At 34.8% G+C, this 22,326-nt stretch overlaps 2 protein-coding genes and 1 long non-coding RNA gene across 3 annotated transcripts in view; 2 read left to right on the top strand and 1 right to left on the bottom strand.

The window, feature by feature from the left end:
• Positions 1–22,326, top strand: part of LOC149491498 (uncharacterized) — a 151,459-nt gene that overhangs the window by 561 nt on the left and 128,572 nt on the right. The gene's annotated exons all lie outside the window — the stretch shown is intronic.
• LOC149491504 (uncharacterized) overlaps positions 1–22,326 on the bottom strand; it is a 37,168-nt gene that overhangs the window by 9,136 nt on the left and 5,706 nt on the right. The window contains exons 2-7 of the mRNA XM_089697489.1: positions 14,814–15,002; positions 8,416–8,628; positions 6,292–6,724; positions 1,192–1,400; positions 861–1,037; positions 488–667 (exon numbers count right to left, since the gene is read on the bottom strand). Of these exons, the coding sequence (XP_089553615.1) occupies positions 488–667; positions 861–1,037; positions 1,192–1,400; positions 6,292–6,724; positions 8,416–8,628; positions 14,814–15,002 (1,401 nt within the window). The remainder of the gene's footprint in view (positions 1–487; positions 668–860; positions 1,038–1,191; positions 1,401–6,291; positions 6,725–8,415; positions 8,629–14,813; positions 15,003–22,326) is intronic.
• LOC149491505 (uncharacterized) lies at positions 15,248–16,043 on the top strand. Its single transcript, XM_089699815.1, has 2 exons — positions 15,248–15,505; positions 15,792–16,043. The coding sequence occupies exons 1-2, from the start codon at positions 15,248–15,250 to the stop codon at positions 16,041–16,043; spliced, it is 510 nt and encodes a 169-aa protein (XP_089555941.1).

The raw sequence follows: 22,326 nt of genomic DNA, 5'->3' as shown, positions 1-22,326 counted from the left end.
GTGATCTATACACATAATAAAATCGTAGGAAAGTCAAAACTGTACATTAATTAAAAGAATACTTGGGGCGTGATCTATAATTAATACCGAAGCTAAAAATATAGATTTTTGAATTTTTGTCTGTTTGTCAGTATGTATGTCGGGGCTTATCTCAAAAAGTACTGCATGGATTTACATAGGATAGGTTTTATCCCGGAAATTCCACGGGAACGGGCACTATGCGGATTTTTCTTTAACTACGTGGGCGAAGCCGCTGGCACTGTCACTACAAAGCGCGCAGTTGACGGCTTGAAGCGGTCGCGACGGATCGAGCAGTCCGTGTACGGCAGAGAATGAATTTCTATAGTTCACCGGTCGCGGCTTCAAGCCGTCGGTCACAACTGCTTGAAGCGGTCCGTGTACGGCCTCGCACGCGTACTGCACGTGCGAGAGGTACGACACGGAGCCGTTGAGCAGCGTGTGACTGTGAGTGTGGGTGTACAGTTACCGTCGCATCTCGGCGGGGGCCCGTTCCAGCGCTCGTCGATGTCGCAGACCAGCCGCGACCGGCCGGCCATCTCGTAGCCGGCCTCGCACGCGTACTGCACGTGCGAGAGGTACGACACGGAGCCGTTGAGGAGTGTGTAGCTGCCGTGCGGGATTTCGGCGGGATAGCCGCAGTCTATACCTGTTTTCAGGGATATATGTAGTATTAAATATATCAATTATTATAGCAAGAGAGAACGGAATACATATCCTAGTGATTTTGGAATAGTTTCAATTTATGTGGAATTTTTTTTTATGATATAATGTTGAAGTTCGTATTCAAATGTAATTGGGCCAAGTTGCATGTAGAATTTGACAAATAAATAAATACTAACGTTTGCACACAGGCGGGAACTCATCATAGAAGCCAGTTTCCAAGCAAGTCCGGACCGTGGGCCCGACGAGCAAGTGCCCATCGTCACAGGCGTACTCAACGCTCGCTCCCACTTCGAAATTCTCTGCCGTCATCGTTGAGTTCGGCGGCTGATCTGGTCTTCCGCACTCTTTGGGCTCTATGGACAATACATGGTTATGTAGACACGAAAACACTAAAAATCGCCATGTACGCATAATACATTAGCCACGCAGATTAGAAAAGAAAAATCGCTTGCCTCCAAATTCGCCGCGCATAAAAATCGCAACGCTATCATACCAAAGTGGACTTACGATGTTGGCAGATATAGTTCATTTTCGCGTGGCAGTCGGTGTCGGCCCAGAGCCAGCCCTTGCTGCCGTCGAAGCGGGCGCAGCCCTCGGTCCCGCCGGGCGCGTTCCAGAACGAGATGGTGACGTCCTTGCCGTTCACCCACTTCCAGTTGCTCGGCTCTTGCGGGTCTCGCACCGCGCCCAGCCAGTACTGGCTGCTGCTGTCGCTCCTGTTGAACATCACCCCGTTATACACCTATTTGCATACACAGTGTATAGCATACAGTAGCGCAACGCCGACAACAAATGTGAAATGAATTTGCACACCCAATCAATGGGTAGAATGTATTAGCCACATAATATTGTAATCAAAACATCTAAAATTTGTAACTACATTCTTGCAAATAAATATAATAGTCCGGGATACATCGCCCATTTTTGCAAGTGATTACTATCAAGCTAATTTTTCGTGAGTAGCTTTATTTTGATGAGATGCCCAATAATTGCATGTACAAAACTCTCGATTGTGGTAGCTACCAGAGGAAACAAGGATAAAATATTTTGATTTGATGGTTCTCAAATATTAATTACTAACTGAATGTTTTTTTTTTGTTCAATCTCAAGATAATTATCTAAATTATTCGAAAAAATATTTGTCCTACAAAATCTATGGTTTGATCAAAGAGTCCCCCTTTCCGATGTGTATCGATAACGAAGTCATCATAAATGATTACTAACCAGCTGATTTTTTTATTTTCACTTATTTAATACTTATATAATTCAACAGACATATTGTCCTACAAATTGCGTAATAAATATTTGAGAACCGTCAAATCAAAAATTTTTATCCTTGTTACCTCTGTAAGCTACCACAATCGAGAGTTTCGTACATGAAATTATTGGGCATCTCATCAAAATAAAGCTACTCACGAAAAATTAGCTTGATAGTAATCACTTGCAAAAATGGGCGATGTATCCCGGACTATAATTTGAATTTGAATTTGAAATGCCACAATTCAATAATAATCAATGACATAGTAAAACAAGCGCGCGGCAGCCTCAATAGTGTCCCAACTCCCAAGCTGTGTGACGTCAGATGTGTCAAGATTAATATGTCTAAACGTCTTTGTTGAGCTACTGTATGTATTATTACACTATGCACCTATTTGCATCCTACAACACAGTGAACAGCATACAGTAGTGCAACGCCGACAACAAATGTGAAATTAAATGTCACAATTCAATAATAATCAATGACATAGTAAAACAAGCGCGCGGCAGCCTCAATAGCATCCCGAGCTGTGGGATGTGTCCCGATTGATATACAGTCTTAACGTCTTTGTTGAGCTACTGTATGCATTATTACACTGTGCTACTATACAATCGTACAGCTGTATATTCCTCGTGTGAATCGTATTATCATTTATGTAATGATTAGAACAAATGTTAAGGTTGAATTCTCAGTGATTTCGCAAAGCAAAACAATAGCCGTAATTCAATGTAAGTCCGAACACAATGCAATATGTCGATTCACTTGTTTGAGAATGCTTATTATAAAATTTGCTTAATAAAAAAAGTATCAATGTGCTTTTTAATATATTAAAAAATTGACATCATAAAACAGTAAACAAGATTAAAATAAGAATAAATAACGGCTTTGCAATATTCTGAAATAAAAAACAATCCTTATAAAATATGTAAATCGTAAGCCAATATTCTTAAATACTAAGTAAACATATATGTACAAAGAAATTGTAACATTAGATCAAAAGCCACAACTACTACAAAATAACAATGGTTCAATTCTTATAAACATTCGTATTATTAAATGTTAAGAAATTCCCAGAAATTAGCAGGTGTACCTCATAACTACTTCGTCGTCGTTAATTGAATTTGATTACAACAATTACATCGCTTGTCTACCAGAAATACTGGGAAAAGCTTTTATATAAGCACTTAATAGCTGTGTGCTATTATAAAAAATAGAAAGTTAGATGTGTACCTAGTAACAAAAATATTCAGTAGATACATAGATGTAAAAGATTTGCTATAAGCAACTTTGAATCTAAGATTATAATAAAAAGCAATAATTAATCATATCATAGTAGAAAACCAGCTGTCTGTGTGTCTATTTGCGTAGATCTTTAAAATTACGCAATCAATTTTTATATTTTTTTCTAATAGATGGAGTGATTCAAGGAGAAGTCTTTATGATAATTTATAAGATTTAAGACAAAGCTGGCGAAGCCGCAGGCGGAAAGCTAGTTTGTCTCTAGAGTATAGACTACAATCTAAATGACGTTTACTTTTTATGGAAAGATCAGTTGGCATACGTTTTAGTACTACCCTATACATTACCAATGAAGGCAATTTCACCCTTGTAAATAGACTTATACCTTGTCAATAGTTCTATAAATTACAATAAACTACATAGTCATGTTTATAACAGCTATGTCTAACGGCGCACATTGAGTAACTGTGGTAGAAACCGAATTTACCCCAATCAACTTGCTGTTACGCGTAGCGGACCACAGATACTCTACTTTACTATACTTTCCAATAATTTATCGTTATTATTGGCTATACAAGTATACAGGCTGTAATCGTAAAGTGTGCACTAAGATTCCGTAACTTGTACAGCTATCAAATCTTTTGAATAATATTGAACGTACTATAGGATTTACCTAATAAGCAAAATGACCATAATTTTTGAAAATAATTGTTGAAACAAATTGAGTGTTTACACTCCTATACACAAAATTTTGCTGTACTTTCGACATGAAAAAAATTTAATATATCCCATTTATAGTAAGTGCGTTTATTTTTTTACCGCGAATAGCTGATTCATGTGCAATCACAGATGCGTAACTTAAAATTGATCAATTCCCTTTAAATTCGTTGTCTTTCAATGTTGAAATGGAAGCAAGGTTTGAACGACAAGTGAATATTGAATGCGACGTGTTGCAAATGTGTTGCAAATGGCTGCATCTTCCCATTTACTCTCGCAATGCTTAAGGTGTCTCCACATTGCGTTGTTACAGTAAAACGACAGTCAATTCCTGAATTGAGTAACTATTTCTTATGTAACTGTATGCATAATTGTATAGGACTGAATTTAGTTATATCGATGTAAAGACTATGTTCGAAGTTATTTTGAGAAGTGTTCGAAAAGGCTTCTTTTTTACCGTATTAGTTAATTAAGAGTTGATACTGGATTTTAATGATTATAATTAAATTGTAATATACTTCGATATTGCTCATATAACATTCAATGAAAAGACTGAAAGAGCTTCACTAAATTGTTTATATGATAAAAGTACGAAAATAAAAATAACAATGTTTTATGTTACAGGTTACTTCAGATAGTAAATTATTATGTTTCTATGCACAATGCTTGTTCGAAGATTAGAACTAAAAAACGTTCTACTCTATAATGATATATTTATTTGATGTTTATCATCGATACTGGTTTACCTGCTCAGTCTTGCAATGTTTATAAATAACAACGGGTCACCATGTAATTTGACTTTGATTGCAAAGCATTAAATTTCGTAGTTTAGGTCGTAATTAGACGGAAAAAAAATATATGGCATGAAAAACTTTGCTTTTGTGCTTAGAAGACTGATTGAAGGAAATTTTTAAAAATCTCGGATTTTAATTTTTTATTGAAAATAAAACTATTGAAATAAAAATGTTTATTATTTTTATTAAGTTTTACTATCAAATTAGCTTACAGAGAAGTGGAAAATAACTTAAAAGTGCACACTTTTACTTTTTCTTTTATGTTCATAGCTACTTTCTCTCTATAAACCCCAAATATAGTCGCCCATCATGTGTTCATTGTATTGGCCTTGATAGCGTTGTTCAAAATTCATGATGTCCTGATGGAAACGTTCTCTTTGCTCTTCGGAATAGGCTCCCATATTGTTTTTAAATTTATCCAAATGAGCATGCAGCATATGTACTTTTAATGACATCCTGCAGCCCATGGCCTTAAAATTTGTAATTGGAATTTGCCTTACCTTCCAAACACCTTTTACAATATCTACAAGCAACATGTGGAGCCCATGGCTTATCTTGATTCCGTACAGGACAGTCAAAATATGCTTCATAGGCTTCACAGAGAACGTGAGATGTCTTTAGTTCATATTTCACGTCTCGAACTTTAATAAATTGACCACATATAAAACAAAATGCATCAGCATCGTATTTGCACTTTCGTGACGACATTTTAAGTTATTCTGGGCTTGTAAATAATACCTGATGGTTGTTTACCACTCGGGTGCCATCTAGCGGCACAGTGTAAACGTTAATATCCCACTCTCACCGCGCGGTCTTTTTAAAAAATTAAAATTTATGAAAAAATTGAAAAATGAGTATTATTATTATAACTATCACAAAAGCAAACTTTATACCGAAAAAAGGTATTTTCTTTTCGTTTTTGTGCATAACTAACTGGAAAATAATAGTATAAACTTTAGGACAAAGAACGAAATTTTTTTTGTCGAGTCGTGATAATTCAAAGATAAATATATTAGATATTAAATGAAAATTAATACGTTGTCACATGATTAGATCATTATTTGATGATAATCTAAAGTATTAAATAACAAATGAATACGAAATGAAATTGATCGATTCATATTATGGTAATCAATCACTCAACCATTTCATGAATATTCATCACCATATGAAAATATATTCCGAAAATCAACCTCCTTTTTTCAAAGTCGGTTAAGTGCATCAACCCATCCAGTGTAAACAGGCCCTTACAAAAACTGTTACAAAAGCCTCCATCAATCACCATCACGCCATTACGCAAAGCTTAAAAGACATTCGCACAAGATCGAGTGTAAATAACATGGCGGCGTGAGGCATCAACCTCGCATCAGCCGAGTTATTTGAAACAGTATCAAATTCATTGCAATCGAATCGTAAAAAGAATATACGTGATCACATGAAATCACATACTTTACAAGCAAAATACATATTACATCAAATAAAAATATCGTTTTTAAAAAACACAAGTACACATTTACTACTTGCGAGCTAGTTGCAATTAGTTACAACTATAGTTCTTACTAGGCTTTACCTGTAACAAAAATTTGAACATGAACTCACCGGTGTCGCCTCCAGAGCTCCCAGCTGATGAACCCTTGTAACGCGGGGTTGCTCTCATCGACCAATGTCCCTCCCCTCGAGTGACAGAACGCTAGAGCATCTCGAAAATTCGCCGGCTGCCGGTCGTAGAATACATAGCACTTCCCGTTATACGTCGCCGTGCTGCCGGGAGGTTGGTCTCTGAATTGCGGACATCTCTCTATGGGCAACGCTTGGTCTGTGTACACGAACGCCTCGCACAGCGATAACTGGCTTGGCACTGTTGACTTCAAGTGCACGCTCATGAACGCCCCCGGCATTGGAGGGTTGCAAGGCAAGAACAGCGGCTGTCCTTCGATAAGGAAACCCGTGAAGCGATTGCATATCGGATTCGTTCCTAGGTCGGGTCTATTGTTGCCGACGCGCACTTCTACTACAGCGGGTTTGTTTACTCCTGGAAAGTGAATTATCACTAGTAAGCTAAAAGTTAGAAAATAAAGGCTAACATATTTTAAACGTTGATTCATTATATTATTGGTCTTCACCCGTAACACACTCGCTGAAACGTGTACGTCGGCATATAATAAATAAATCGCGTTTAAAAACCGTTAAAGTCTTTAATTTCTACACGTATCATGCTCGCGTAAAATATAAACACAAAAAAATACTAAGCTAAAAGTTATCTGTAAAAAGTAGTATTGAAAAGGGGGTAAATGCCTAACGTCCACAATCAATATACGTTGTTCGTGTTTTATAATCTTATCAGAGATTATTTAAGAAAGTGTTATGTTGTACATTACTGTTCGTTGACCTCTAGAGTCTAGATATATTATAACAATAAAAAACAGTATAAAAGTAAAAACTTATTCAACAACTTTTGCAAACAGACTGTTCTAGGTGAAAGTTAATATGTCATCATTTCATTTCTATAAACTTTAGGCTTAAAGTTTGCAGACGTTTAAATAATTGAATATTCAAAATCTATAGATCAAACTTTTCTTACAATCATCTAAATTTTTGAAATTCAATCAATGGATCGTAATTCGTATGTAACTATATAGTATATTATATGGGAGTACGGTGTGAGAGCGGCGCGTTTTTGCAACGCTCGACACGACTCGTTACGGCCCGCGTTTGTTTGATTGTCTCAAACTTTCATCCCAAGGTTTCATTTGTAGTCACTGAGGCTGAACCGCTCCGTTTATAGTTCTATTATAAAATTATGGGGATCTCACATTCAATTACCATGGAAAGTTGGAAACGTAGTGATAGTATTTATGAATTGTAAACGTACTGCATTATTTACAAGCGATAGTGTTCAACTGTACGTAATGTGATAGATCAGACATTTTGATAGCAAATAAAAATTTATAAATTATTCCAGGCAGTTTTTTTTTTATAATCGATAGGCAGACGTTTGACCACAATCCCACCTGATGGAAAGCGGCGATGTGGTTTACTTAGTTAAATTATAAACAAATATATTTTTACAACGTAAAATTTGACTTGAGATAACAGCCAATAGACGTGACCCCTGAACCGAATCCTCAATCATATTTTAGCTAGTTATCTCCTAACTACGAAACGGTAGGAAAATTAATAACAAAGAAATGAGCGACCGCTCCACTGCGTAAATAGGTAAGCTCGATGGTTGATCTTGATACGAGCATGTTCAGTGAAATAAGCGTTATCTATGCAGTATGCAGTGATTCCCGTACACATGAGGAAGTACGGATATCGTGAATTATATAATCGCGTAAATGATTGTTCAGTTTCACTCATAATGGATTCTAGTTTACGCACTTTATTGATTATTATTGACCTATAAAATAGCTAACTTTTATGACAATCGACATCGACAATTGACACTTTACTCAATGATTTCAAACACCTATTAAAACAGTCTCCGATCGGCTACATTTATGATACACCTAGGTATCTTAAAATTAATATATAAAATAGATATCACAATGTATACTATAAAAATGCCGAAAAATTCTAATTTCAGAGAGCAATAATTCATAAACAACCTTGAATGTTAATATAACCTTCAAATTAATCATATCACAAAACTTCATCATGAAAAACAGTCAATAAGAACACGTGACCAATTCTAACGAAAAGAACTGGCCAAAATCCACTCACCACAGCAAGGCTTGCCGAAATCCAATCGCACCAGCTGAACCATATATGGCTCCAGGAGATTCACGTACCACCAGGGCTCGATTTCCTTCTTAGTTAGGGTGCAGGTGTCCGCGCTGAAGGCCCCTGAGGTGCTGCCGTCTAAAGCCTTTTGGGGCACGCCCGCGTCATCGGTGGAAACCTGCATTGGAGCCTTGCCAGCCGCTACGTTGAGAACTGCAAATGTATGCATGGTTAGAACGAGCTGCAAATATATTATTGCTAGTTTGTTTGGAAGTACTCGAAATCACCTAAATGTTTACAACGCTGGGATATGTATGTTGTATCTTTAATCGTATTGTATTTTTTACTTTAACTTATTATAGTTATAAAGAACAACTTTTATAAAGGTCCCTAATTGTTATGTTGGATGAGATAGTAATTAATTACATGCAACAAAATAATAAGCAACATTAATCAGTAATTTGTAATTTGCTGCACATGAAATACATGTCGCAGTAAGAAATAACAGTCCCTGCGTAATGAATTGGATACCAGAATATTATTTTGTGGTTAGGTTTTGTGGTCATGTACGTGAACCCCTAGTTTGCGCCAACCACGAGGATCAAACAAATTTCATTACTCACATCACCATTTATAAATACGTGATCACTTTATACTCGGTATCTTATTAAAATATAACAAAAATTATAAAAGGTATTAACTTCTGACAAACTGTTATAAGATGAAAACACTTGTTATCATTATCAGTTATTACTTAATTTACAGTATTTTTTTAAACCCGTACCTACGTAATCAACGAGATACTTGCGAACTTAGCTTGCGAATAACACGCAAATGTGTATGTCGCGTCAATCGCTACGTTGTTCGCTACCCTCAAGATTTTGATAATTTTGTTCTATCGCGATAAATCGATACCTACTTGAATTAAATATTTACATTTGTTTATAACATAAACATAGCTTTGAATTTAAAACCTAATGAAGACATAGGTAATTAAATAACAAATAATTAAATGCAATATAATGGATTGTAATTTAATTTTAAAGAGGCTTAATTCAACCCAAAGGCTTTTTTACAATACGACACTTGTAATTAAGTTATTAAAAAAATAAAGAGTCTTATAGGTACTATCATTTCGTCAATGTAATGTGTGACATTTCAGGAGTAGGTAATGCTAACTTACGGAAATTGAAACAGCAAATCGGATCTTCACGGTACGATATTCGCGGTCGAGGTAATCGTACAATTTATGATGCTCTAAGTGAAATATTATATTGTCTCAATTATCGTGACGGTCGTTCCGCACTACATACGGACACGACACGACGCGACGTTGCGACTATTTGTGAAACATAAAGTTCGCATTGTCACATCCTTACTGTGTTATTTTTAATGATCTGTGTGGAGATTTCGTTAGTTTTCTGATTTTATATTTACCTAACGTATTAAATTTTTCTAGAAAAAAAAATAGTATTATTAACTATTTTGGTTTAATATCAGTGATAACGTAGATTGTAACACAATATCCTTATATGTATTAATCAATGAAATAAGATTAACGTTTAATCAAATTGTTATAAGCCAATTTTTTTGTACTCAACATTTTCAGGTCAGATTCGTTTTGCAAGTTTTGTTACAGTTAAAGTTAGTACATACTAACAAAATATAATTAGGTTTACTTTATTGACACTTTTATTTATCATCCGTACGTGATATTTACCAACTCGCACCTGTGCGGCGGATTTAGCCTAAATGTACGCCTAAATTGTATAGTTACTAAAATATTAAATAATAATAATAAGGGTGCATGATGATGAATGCAACGACCTTTCCCAATATCCGAACAATAACCTCAACGCCTTCTTAACGCATTTTCAAACAAACATTGAACACATAGCCGGTATTTATATGCGGTGCGCATAATATAGGTTCCATAAAATTTTCGACCAATCATAACCACGTCGAGTATTGATCAAATACCTGCTAGGGCAACGCGAAGTACCAGGCAATCATAAAACGTAAGATATAAGTAGTTCGACGCAGTCTATTTCTAAGGCCCTGCGCAGACGGCACACTTTTTGTGCGATCGAGTCTGCGGCGCACAAAAAGTCTGCATGGCGCGCAAAAACTCGGTCGCGGATTTTTCACAGACTCAACGCACACGACGCACATCTTCGATCATTTTGTCGGCAGAGCTGTAGGGACGTAGACGCTATGGAAATCGTGTAAAGTGTGCGCCGTCTGCGTTAGCGCGCGTTGAAGCAAACGTTCAATTCTTTTCACACACTTTTGTGCGGAGCGGCGCGGTGCGGTCTGCCCGAATTACACGGATTTTTTGTGCGCCGGACTTTTTGCGCGTCGTGTGCGTTACTGCATATAATTTCATAGGTTCTATTTTCACAGACTAAAAAGTGCGTCACGGATAGTCTGTCGTCTGCGCATGGCCTAAGGCACGCGCATGTCCCGTTAGACCGCTGACCGTGACATCTAAATTTGCATGCAATTATCGACTATTACTATCTGCTGCATCGCTGGTTGTGACGTATAATAATCCCTATAACTGGTACAAGCCGTAGTGAATTAGATAAATATTATTTGACCTGAAATGAATATTTAAAGGGCCTCGTGGTCACACAGCCTATTTTTAAAGAAAGCATAATTGTACAAAAAATATCTTTAAATTATTTTGAGAATTTTTTGGATATCAGTACCTAATTATTTGTTAAGGTCTATTAATCTGAACATTTTCATAACGTTGATTAAATATAATATAATCAAAATTGTCTTTAACGTATTCTTTGCATTTACTTGGGTACTATGGTAGTTCATTTTTATTTTATTTCTAAATACGTATTTTCCCTATCTATATGCACTGACAATTTAAAACATGCTATTAAAATTAACGAATGAATCTCTTCCAATTAATTTTGAAGTATTTTTATTGCTCGTATTGAAGATAAATGTTGTCGAAAGCCTTATATCGAGAATGAAAGTGTAAGCAGCGGACCGGAACACATTGTGAAAAAATAAAAATACAAAAACTCAGGTGCATGGGCACTACTTTTCAATTGCGTTATAATATCTGCATCACTTAAATATGTGCACAAAATCAAATTACGTATGAACTTTATTAATATTTACTATAATTATTAATATCTCAAAAAGGTGAATTTTGGAGGGAAAACTGACAGTGAATTTTTTTTATCGTTAGTATTTAGTCTGTGGTTAGTATATAACTGGCGATACAAGTACCTACATTGAAATTGTATTGAAATATAAGCATGTGAAATTATAATTAAGTCATTTCGGACAGATTATAAAAATTGAATACATAAAAAAGTTTTAGGATGAGTAAAAAGTAAAAAATAAACAGAAATCACGATTGTATAAAATATCCAATAACAAGAACTAGGTCATAAATATAGCTGTTAACTTGTATGTTAAATGAAATGTTAGTTATTTACCGCTAGAAGACACGGTTCAATCTTGTGTAGATTTAATCCAACATGAAATAGCCTGACTCGATAATAGTAATTCAAGTAATAAAACTTTAGTGTTAGTTTTCATTCCTAGAAATAATCTAACCATTTAATTAAAGTCAATTATGAAAATGATATATGCCTTATCATTTTATACGTACTGTTTACAGTACATAATAGGTAGGTAATAAATTGAAATGGTAAAAAACAGGTATTTAAACTTTAAGGCAGTGCTCATTGCGCATCGTAATAAACAAAACATGATCGTGCGTACGCGCCTTCTTTTTAGGGCTGGCTCATTGTAGATGTAGCTTATATGATAGGAATAGTTTATTGAGCTTAATAGATATAATCGCGTTATAAATAATAAAGATTTTCTAGATCAATTTGCACATCAATTCAAATTAATCTAGAAAAGCGAAAGACCGCTGCGCTAGGAGTAAATACATACATAATTACATTATGTATGTATTTACTTTCTTAATAAATCCTAGATTTTTTTGAGTGAAACTTATTTAGGCGCATTGAGAGTAAAATTTCAAGGTCGCGTCATGGCAATAATATAATCATTTATATCGTCACGTCGTGGAGTAAGGCGACGATTTTGTTATGTTTGAATTTTGCCAAAGAAGTTTCACTTCTGTGCTTGGCACAGACGTTCTTTTTTTAATTCATGATTTGCCAGCGAACATGAGAATTATTTAAATGTAAATTACGTATATTAAATGGGTGATACATAAACAAGGTGTTAGCAGCCCTGAAGGTAACGGCTCGTAAAAGTGTGCCAGTGGCAACGCGTAACGGTGACGTTCAACTCGTCTTGCCGCCGTGTCATCGACACTCGATCGGGCTGATTTACATCTCGCTAAGGAATGTTTCTATTTTTGTATACTATGCCTAGGGCTGCCACTTCAGAAAAAGTGGGACGACATTTTTCCATATATACACAAAAAAGGCCAAAATAAAATTACCTAATAAAAATTAATTTGTTAAGCTTATGCATGCGTAAATAATTGTACGTGAAATTGAAAATTTTCTATGAGCACATCATTTAAAATAAGAATATTAAGCACAGATCTATAATTTATAAACAATACATAATCACAAAACTTAATTATTTCTCACAGACAAAATTTACATATCTCTCGTATTACCACTTTTTATGAATCGAATTTTTAACGGCCTCGAAACACCTGTACACAATGAATTGTTCCATAATCTACTTCTTAGCATATCATTATGTCTGCTCGTACAATAATAAGCTGTTGGATTCTAAGCTTTATTGTCAAGGCTAGAAGATAACAATTATTTTAACCGGATAAAATAATAGGCTTAGAAACAATTTATATCCGAAACGCGTTTTACTGCTAAAGTAATAGTAACCCAGAGACCTTATAATGTTTGCAATGAAACCAGCGCTTCTTGTGGTTTAAAGTGGGTATGCTAAATAGAGAGAAGCTGTCATTCAAGATATCTTGTGTTTATTGCAGGAGGTTTAGAGATTGGAGATAAAATACTTGTAATAATGTTATTTATAATATGACGTTTCATTTTGTGATGATTAATGGTAATCTTGGGATAGATTGGGGAGCTTTTCTATGCCACCGACATTTTACGCATACTATATATTTTACATCTGATGTGATTTGGGATGTTTGTAAAAAAATTCTTCCAATGGTGTTTTTATATCAAGACCCGACACATGTTAATGTTGTGTAGGATATATTTACCTACTTAGTGCAATTAAATTATTATATTACCGTATATACATTTAAAAATCCATAAAGTCAATTAAAATCTTGGTTTACTAAATAGTAACTACGTAACTAAAACTTGCTAACTTTTTTCTTAAATAACGAAGAAATAGAGTACCTATTAAGTACATACTATATTTGTATGTTCTAGGTAAGTTCTAATTTCTACAAAACAGAATTATTATCGTTATTCGTGACGTCATAAACCGTCAACCAAAACGAACTCGATCCTATCAGATCATCCATTTTATCCCTATTATATAAGGTAATAATGCTACGATCTGTGTCAGTATATCAAAGCCACCTGTCCCAAACACCTGACGCATCTACAGTCTACACACGCGCGATCGTACCGTTAGTTCGCTAACCAGTGATAAGCGAGTGCCTATCATTTATTCCTGATGATTGTACTTTTTATTAGCAATCATTGATGTATTGTTGACTGCGTTGTTTGTTTTTTTTTATATGATTTTGAAAAAGCAAAATTTATTTTTATTTCAATTACATAATGAAATCTATAGAATATATCTTGTTTTTCAAGCATATTCCATCTATACTATAAAAATACGTAAAACAAAAACTACCTAACATTTTAAACTTTAATTTAACATTTAAATTGCAATACTGGCAACAAACGAAAAATATGAATATTTAAAATTGAAACATTATGCCCATGAGCGAGATGAACTTGAACTCTTAAGGCTGTCACAGTCGAAGCAACTTTCCGCGGGAGAGAGTCGTGGGAGTGAATGACAATGACTCTTCCGCTTTTTCGACTCCATTCACGGCTCATGTGAAGTAATTTCTCGACGAAGAAAGTAAAAGTGGGTCAGTAGAAGCGTTTTCGTGCGGAAATACGGCGCATAACATTATGGATTTTCTCGTAATACCTACTGATGACTAAAATTTTTTTCACAACTGTTGCTTTGTACGATAATGCTATATTTTGTCGTTGCTACATTCTCGTAAAGTCGCAAAAAATATACTGAGACCAATTCTCAAAAATATCACATTTGAGATCGTAAAAAGGTTATTCTAAATGATACTATAACAAACCACTTTCCCCGTGAGTCTAGCATAAGATTTTATTGTTAAATGTATGATATTATCTAACGCCCGACGTGCATATATACCATAATACATTATTAATGAATCATAAACATACCACAAAAGGGGATTCCTTCGGGCGTCCAGCGTCCGTGATCATTGCAGATACGTCTCGAAGGGCCTAGCAGCTCGAAGCCTCTGTCACAGGTGTAGGTAACCACGGTGCCCTCGGTGTGCACCTCCTCCGAGAACGACACGGAGCAGTGCGCCGGCACTCCGGGGAAGCCGCATGATGATACGGCGTACACTGGAATTAAAAATCATTTATTAGTCTACTAGTCTCACAAATGTTAGTCATAACATATAGATGGGACATCGTTAAAATATTAAGCTAATTAAAAATAAATAATAATATATTATTTTCATAGTCAATTCAGCAGACTCCTGTACCTGTGCCTGTGGCATTCTGTCATCTATGACCATTGACAATACGAAAAAAAATGCTTCAAGCAAACTTAACATTGAAATCAATGTCATATTTTTTAAAACACAATGATAGGAAATGAATCGCACAATGTAGCTTTGATGGACAACACGCAGTATGGGGAAGAGGCGAGAGGTCCTCTACTGGCGTTGAGATTGATCACATTGATGATCATGGTGTCTTTGCTGACGCTACACTTGAGGTCGTTGAAGGTGTTCCGGTGGGAGCTGTCGGTGTCTGGAGGTCTGTTGGTCACGTACTGTATAGCTGCCTTGGGACTAGCCTTGTGTGCGGGCGCCGCTCGCTGCGGGGGCAGTGCGTTGCAGGTATATTTGACAATATTTGACGATCTAATGTGATTTTCATACCATACTATTTAGTATATGACAGATTACAAGTTAATTTCATATAATAATTATGCGTGTGTTTGATATTTTTGTTCACGATTTAATGTATTTTTCTAAACATATTAATGTAATTGTAATGGTAAAAGCCGTTATTTGGTAGGAGATACAATAATTAAAAAGATAATATGAAAATTAGCAATGCTTTTGCTATTTCTTCAAACACTATACGGTTGACATTTTCGCACAAATCGGCTATCATTTTCAGACCTATTTGTGTGGCATGGGGTCTGCATTGATGGCGATCAACGCAGCGGTGTTATGGCAACGGTGGCGCTACGCGGGCGAGTTGACGCGAGTCGTGGCCGAGTTCCTAGTGGCCTTGGGAGTACCACTGCGACGACAGATTCTCACTAAAGTGATCCTTAGTTCAGCTGTTTCCTTTACGCTCTTACTGGATCTAGCGATTGTCCCGTTTTTAATCAAATTTCGAAATATGAACCAGACTAAACATGGCTAACGAATATACTCGACATAAATATATTTTTCTAGTTTTTTTTTTCAATTTCCACTACTTAACTATGCACTCTTTTTTATCAAGTGGAGTTGCGCGCAATAGTTACAATTTTTAAACCAACTTTACGAACTTATTGTTATCATAAATAATACAGTTATTAAATGTTATCTTATATCTACCTATACATGTTATATCCTGCCGGCTGTTTCTGCTGAGTCCCACATTGGACTCGTTTAACCCACCTCAAGTGACTAATGACGAACCGAAAAGGCAAGTGATTCAGATGAAAGTCGTGACAAAGAAAGGCATTGCATGACGAATTATTTAACGCGTCATCAGCGTTCAGATTTCCGTGAAACCTCTCAAATTCGAAAAGATCAAAAATATACCGTGGTGATTAAAATTAGCGAAAGCGCGAACGGTGGTAATGACTTGCTCCGGGTTTTATAGCTTCGGCGTCTCTTAACAAGCGTTCAGATTTTATTTATTACTATTAAATCCTGATCTAATTACTCGGTTTGATTAGTGCTGTAAGCGGAAGTTATCAATGTTCAATGTTTTGCTAGTGTTTGCTATGGGTGTATGGATATTAATTATACTTATTAATTACCAATACCTACTGGGACTGAGTGAAAATATAAATCAGTTTAAAATTTACGTCGAAAAAATCACTGACAATTTTCTATTGTAATATATATCTATAAAATTCTATTCTAAATAATTTAAAACGATTCATACCAATACAATACAAGCGAAATGATCTATTGAAAATACATAAACAGTTCTCGAAATGCCATTTACTTATTTCTCACCTCAATATACATAAAGTGACAAAAGCTAGAACAATAAAGCTTAGTCACTTGGAAGCCGAGCTTTACAAGCTCCGGTCAGATGTTAGTGAAAGTTGACCGAATGCATGACTAAACAACATTGCTACAATGCAATGGGAATACCCATTGGTATTCTTAATTCTAGTATATTTATTGACTTAACTATAGATCTAAGGCTGAAAATGTTAGCAGTTAGGCTAATTATAAGGATTCAAGAACTATTTATAAGATTATTAATTAAGCGGGAGAAAATTAAAAATGTATGTGTTGTGAATATAATTTCAAAATATTTGAACAAATCTTTGACGAATATAACTTTGTCAATAAGGACTGTGTGAAATTAAAGAAACATCAGTCTTGCCTTTTAATCAATAAACACTATGAATGTTAACTACAATACTATAACCTTGTGTCGATTAAGAACATCCTGACTGTCAGTGATATGAAGTCGAAAGAAATGCAATAATGAGCGCTTATCTGTCACTAGAACGCAATTACTTAGACCAAGAAAGCGTGGTGACCCGCACGGCGCGCCTGCTACGAGCGGATTCAATTCAGACTATCTTACTAATAACTGCGAAACTGTGTGAAAATTTGTTACTTGCCTTCATCTACGTTTTGTATAGCACAAAAGCTAAATATATGTACGTAATAGAAGACATGGTGCATAAGCTATGAAACCTTTATAGTTTGGTAATAATAGATAGGTATTTATCAATATTAATTATTCAAAAATAAAGTAGATAATCGCATGATTAATTGCGAAGACAACCATGTAGCGTTTCCACAATGATGAGTTTAGCTTTAAAATAAACATACCACACAATAACAATTTACCCCTCTGTAAAAGCCATCTAAAAGGATTTTGTTTGAACTGCGTATCGGTCGTTCACCTTTTATTGTTAACAACGTTAAAATCATGAGCGGTATGAATTGAGTATACCAAGATAATATTATGTACCTACCTATTAACTTAGTGTCTTTTTTTACACGCCCCTGCAGATAATCAAATTATTTTTTATTATCTGCAGGGCTGCTATAAACAAATTATTTTAAAATAAAATAAAAAATAAATAATCTATGAACAATTTATAGAATCTACACTGAATGTCACATCTACTGGTTTCTATTGCTCATCATAGCTACAAATAGTTGGATTTCTCTCCGTTACACTGTTACCACAAACTGTGTCACATACAATGTTAGTAAACGATTTCAGGCACCTGTTATCGCCGCAGTACAATGACCCACTATTTTTTAATTTAAATTTTTCCCCTCGAGGTATAGAAAGCTACGAACTTTAGCATTAAGCCTTTATTAATTGTGTGTCAGATCAATTTTATCTTGTTTTGTGATCATCGAAAAGATTAATGTACCTACATTGAAATTGGACAGTTTTGTTTGGCGCATTGAATAAATTAAAATATATACGTGGGTGTTGTCGATTCTTGGTTAAACATTATTATCATCGGGACGCGATGTTAGAAACACGTTTAGAGTGATAATTATTATGTTCCGTTAACAGAGTTGTTTTCGCATAGTTTTGGCAGAAGTTATCAGAAATTCCGTTGCTTACTGCGATACTGCTAACATTTTAATATAAATGAATGCCTATAAGTTGTAAATATGTAAATCGATTAAATTAACCTAATAAAAAGCATAGATAAAGTACTAATCTTTAATCTTTCATTATCTTAGTTATACTATAAATGATAGCGCATAATTCAATGTCTACGTGTTTGTAATAAATAGAATAAATACATCATTAGGCTGTGATAAATGATAAAGAATCGTACACGATATGTAATCGGTACGAATTCTACAAAAAATATGTTAATATAACCTTCCTTTATCTTTAATATCGCCATACACAGTATCACAGACCCTTATTGATACTAGAAAACATTTCGATAGCGCGATTTAAGAGAGCTTAGTGACATCTAGTTTGTTTGCCTCAAATAATGTAGTCTTCCGTGATGCCAATAGTAGAAGATCCGAACATAGGTCGACCTTCACCGCCGTGATAATAGAATACTTAATAACTAAAAATATCCTGTCCAGGATTTTTCCAGCAAACCCATCTTTCATAGATTTTTTAATAGACTACATCTTCTTATATATAAAAATGAATCGCAAAATGTGTTGGTAAGCGCATAACTCGAGAACGGCTGAACCGATTTCGATAATTCTTTTTTTATCATATTCCTTGAAGTACGAGGATGGTTCTTATGTAGAGAAAACGTAAACATGTACCACGGGCGAAGCCGGGGCGGACCGCTAGTCTTATATATAAAAATGAATCGCAAAATGTGTTGGTAAGCGCATAACTCGAGAACGGCTGAACCGATTTCGATAATTCTTTTTTTATTATATTCCTTGAAGTACGAGGATGGTTCTTATGTAGAGAAAACGTAAACATGTACCACGGGCGAAGCCGGGGCGGACCGCTAGTTTATTATAAAATTGGTCTCATTCTATTACCACGCCGGTGAAGGTCGACCTATATTCGGATCTTAGACCACAAAGCCTGGACACGAAGCGTCTTTTATTATAAACTGAATTTTAATAACGGAATGTTATAAAATATACCCAGTGCCCCAGATGGAAATTAAAACTTTTTTAGGTAACTTAACGCCATTTATTTCATCTGATGTAAAATATTTTGTAAAGTTCAGTGAGGGAAACACGTTATCCTAGCTGGTGCCCGCAGTTTCGCCCGCGTAGTCAAGCAAAACCCCATAAAGCCCAGATAAATGTCTAGCCTCCTTTCTATCTCCAAACACAAAATTTTCTATGTGAATATTATTTATATAATATATGCAATTATAATATACATTGAATTGGTAAAACAAAATCACTAAAAACAAACCGAACCACAACAATAAGTTCATTATCATTCATTTGAACAGAACAACTAAAATTAACGATTAATTATATTAATTCAGCTATTTACGACTCAATCGAGTTATCATCGATGCTAATTTGTTCAATTTACATATCAAGCTCAGAACGGATACGAGGTGTTTGGTCGAGCGGGTCAAATGGCGACCCAGTTGTAAGGTTGGGCGGGAAAACGTGAACGGTAATACCATGTAATATTATAGCTTCACGTAAACCACTGCCGTTGGTACAGCTACGGTCGTTTAGTGTGTGTAAGTGTGTTGTATTTACCGTAATTATAATATTTATGGCTTAAAGATAAGTTAAATAGACAAACCCTTATTCTTAAAAAAACTTTACTTAAGTTATATACAAAGTAACATATAAATTTTATACATATTTAGCAATCACTTTGATTTCTGAATGCAACTATGTGATAAATCGTCTGATATATACGAACAACCTGTATCAAATCTTTAATCTTAGATGCATTAAACACCTCTGCACACTAGCCAATTATCCACTTACCAGACTTCGATAGTATTTTCCAATTATCAATACAAGACTTATAGTTATGCCACGCGAATTTCATCTATATATATAATGAATAATAGAGATCATGGTAATGGGTGTGCACGTTTTTGCAACTCTTGAGAAAGCGCTTTCTCGGATCACGCCTACTTAGTGTCATATTGCGTCAGTCCGTACCTTTTGTAGTTTTCTTGAGGAAAGTCATCAATTGAGATGGTGCTGTTTGTACATAATTAATAGATATGAAAGTTTGCTCGTTTGTCTGTCCTTACTGCAATTAAACTACGTAGATACTAATAATAGGTGAGATAACATAAAGAAAAAAGTAAATTATTATGATGGCTGTATATGGAAGTCGTAAGGAAATAAAACTGGTAAAAACTTTAATTTATAACATTTTGTACATAACATGCACACTGATATAAAAGTGAGCTACGCAGTACGCTATACGGCACACGTTCCATTGTAAAGATTGCTCCGTAATCCCATTTCATAGGTGATCTAGCGGACGACATTCTCTAACCGTTACCCACATCTTACAATGCGCAGTTACTTTACGTATAATCCAATTGCCTCCAATAAATGAAGTAATGTACGCCGTTTTGATGTAAGACATAAAACTGAGATGATCATGCGAAAGTTGTAACGGTCTATCACAGGTTCAAATTCAAGGAAGTTAACAATATAATAGACGTCAGTTTGTCTCGTATTGTTTGACTTGTTCGTCATGTTTGTATACCTATATAAGAATTCAGTGTAGCTTAAAAGTTATACTTCTTTCTATACATATTTCTACACAATAAGTATCTTCTATATTATAATATAGTTATTTACTATTTGTCTTTTAATTACAATGTTTTACGTATCAATATTAAAATAAAACAACGTATTCAATTCAAGATTGTCTTGGACACGGTTAAGTTGATCAAATTAACCGTTATCCACAACATATTATGGTCAATTAACACATACGTTGTAGACTGCACGCAACGAATTGAGTACATATGACATTACCTTTTTCTTCTGAATCATCATATTATATTATAAATATGAATTTTGATGAAAACTAGATAAAAAGTATAAACTAGCCATTATTCTGCATAACACTAATGCACTTTCTATACCAATGTTTTCATAGGTCTATGGACTGGAAGATCCGATACGAAACATAAGACGCTATAGGTAATATAGTACATTCAACTGATACCGTGTAATTTTAGTTTTACGTTATGCCTAAATAATAAATAAATAACTATATTATAATATTGGATAAAAATTATACCACAAAAGTTTGTCTAATTAGCGAGTAATCAAAACTTTCACCCTACTGGATAGATTCACTTTTACTTCTCAACTATAACAAAATGTGCATCTACTTGATATAAACAGACGACACAAAAAGCTGTTTTAAATATATGTAGTAGCTACATGTAATGACCCAAATATTATCTTATATATAAAATTCTCGTGTCACAATGTTAGTCTGCATACTCCTCCGAAACGGGTGGACCGATTCTCATGAAATTTTCTGTGCATATCGGGTAAGTCTGAGAATCGGCCAACATCTATTTTTCATATGTACCACGGGCGAAGCCAGGGCGGACCGCTAGTATATATATATTATATATATATATATATTGTGAACAATTTTTACAAACATTTTACGCTATGAAAAAATGTAGTTTGAAATTAAAATGTTTTTTCTAAAAATAAATTAAAATTCTAAATAATACCTAGTCAATATTAATAATCGCTGTATAATTTTTCACATAGGTAAGTACATAATAACGATGTAACTGTATGAACATTTTGTTTATTGTTATACCTATAATTGGCTGTGATTTTCTATATTCGGTTAACTATTTTGTTAACTTTACTATAATAGGAAACATACATCTTACTATGAATAATAGCAAACTGACTCAAACAAACAAACTGTTCAAACTCTAGCGAGGATGCGCCTGAGGGCACATTGTGTGGAAAAAACTTCTAAGCATGCCTCACGAATTGGGTCACGCACGCGCTTAAGAAGGTATCACATCACG

Source organism: Colias philodice, chromosome 1 (genome assembly GCF_061535455.1).
Source record: "Colias philodice isolate Cphi_HAF_F1 chromosome 1, ilColPhil1 Martin Lab GWU primary, whole genome shotgun sequence".
NCBI classification, from domain to species: Eukaryota; Metazoa; Arthropoda; class Insecta; order Lepidoptera; family Pieridae; genus Colias; species Colias philodice.
This window is presented reverse-complemented; position numbering and strand designations above follow the sequence as displayed.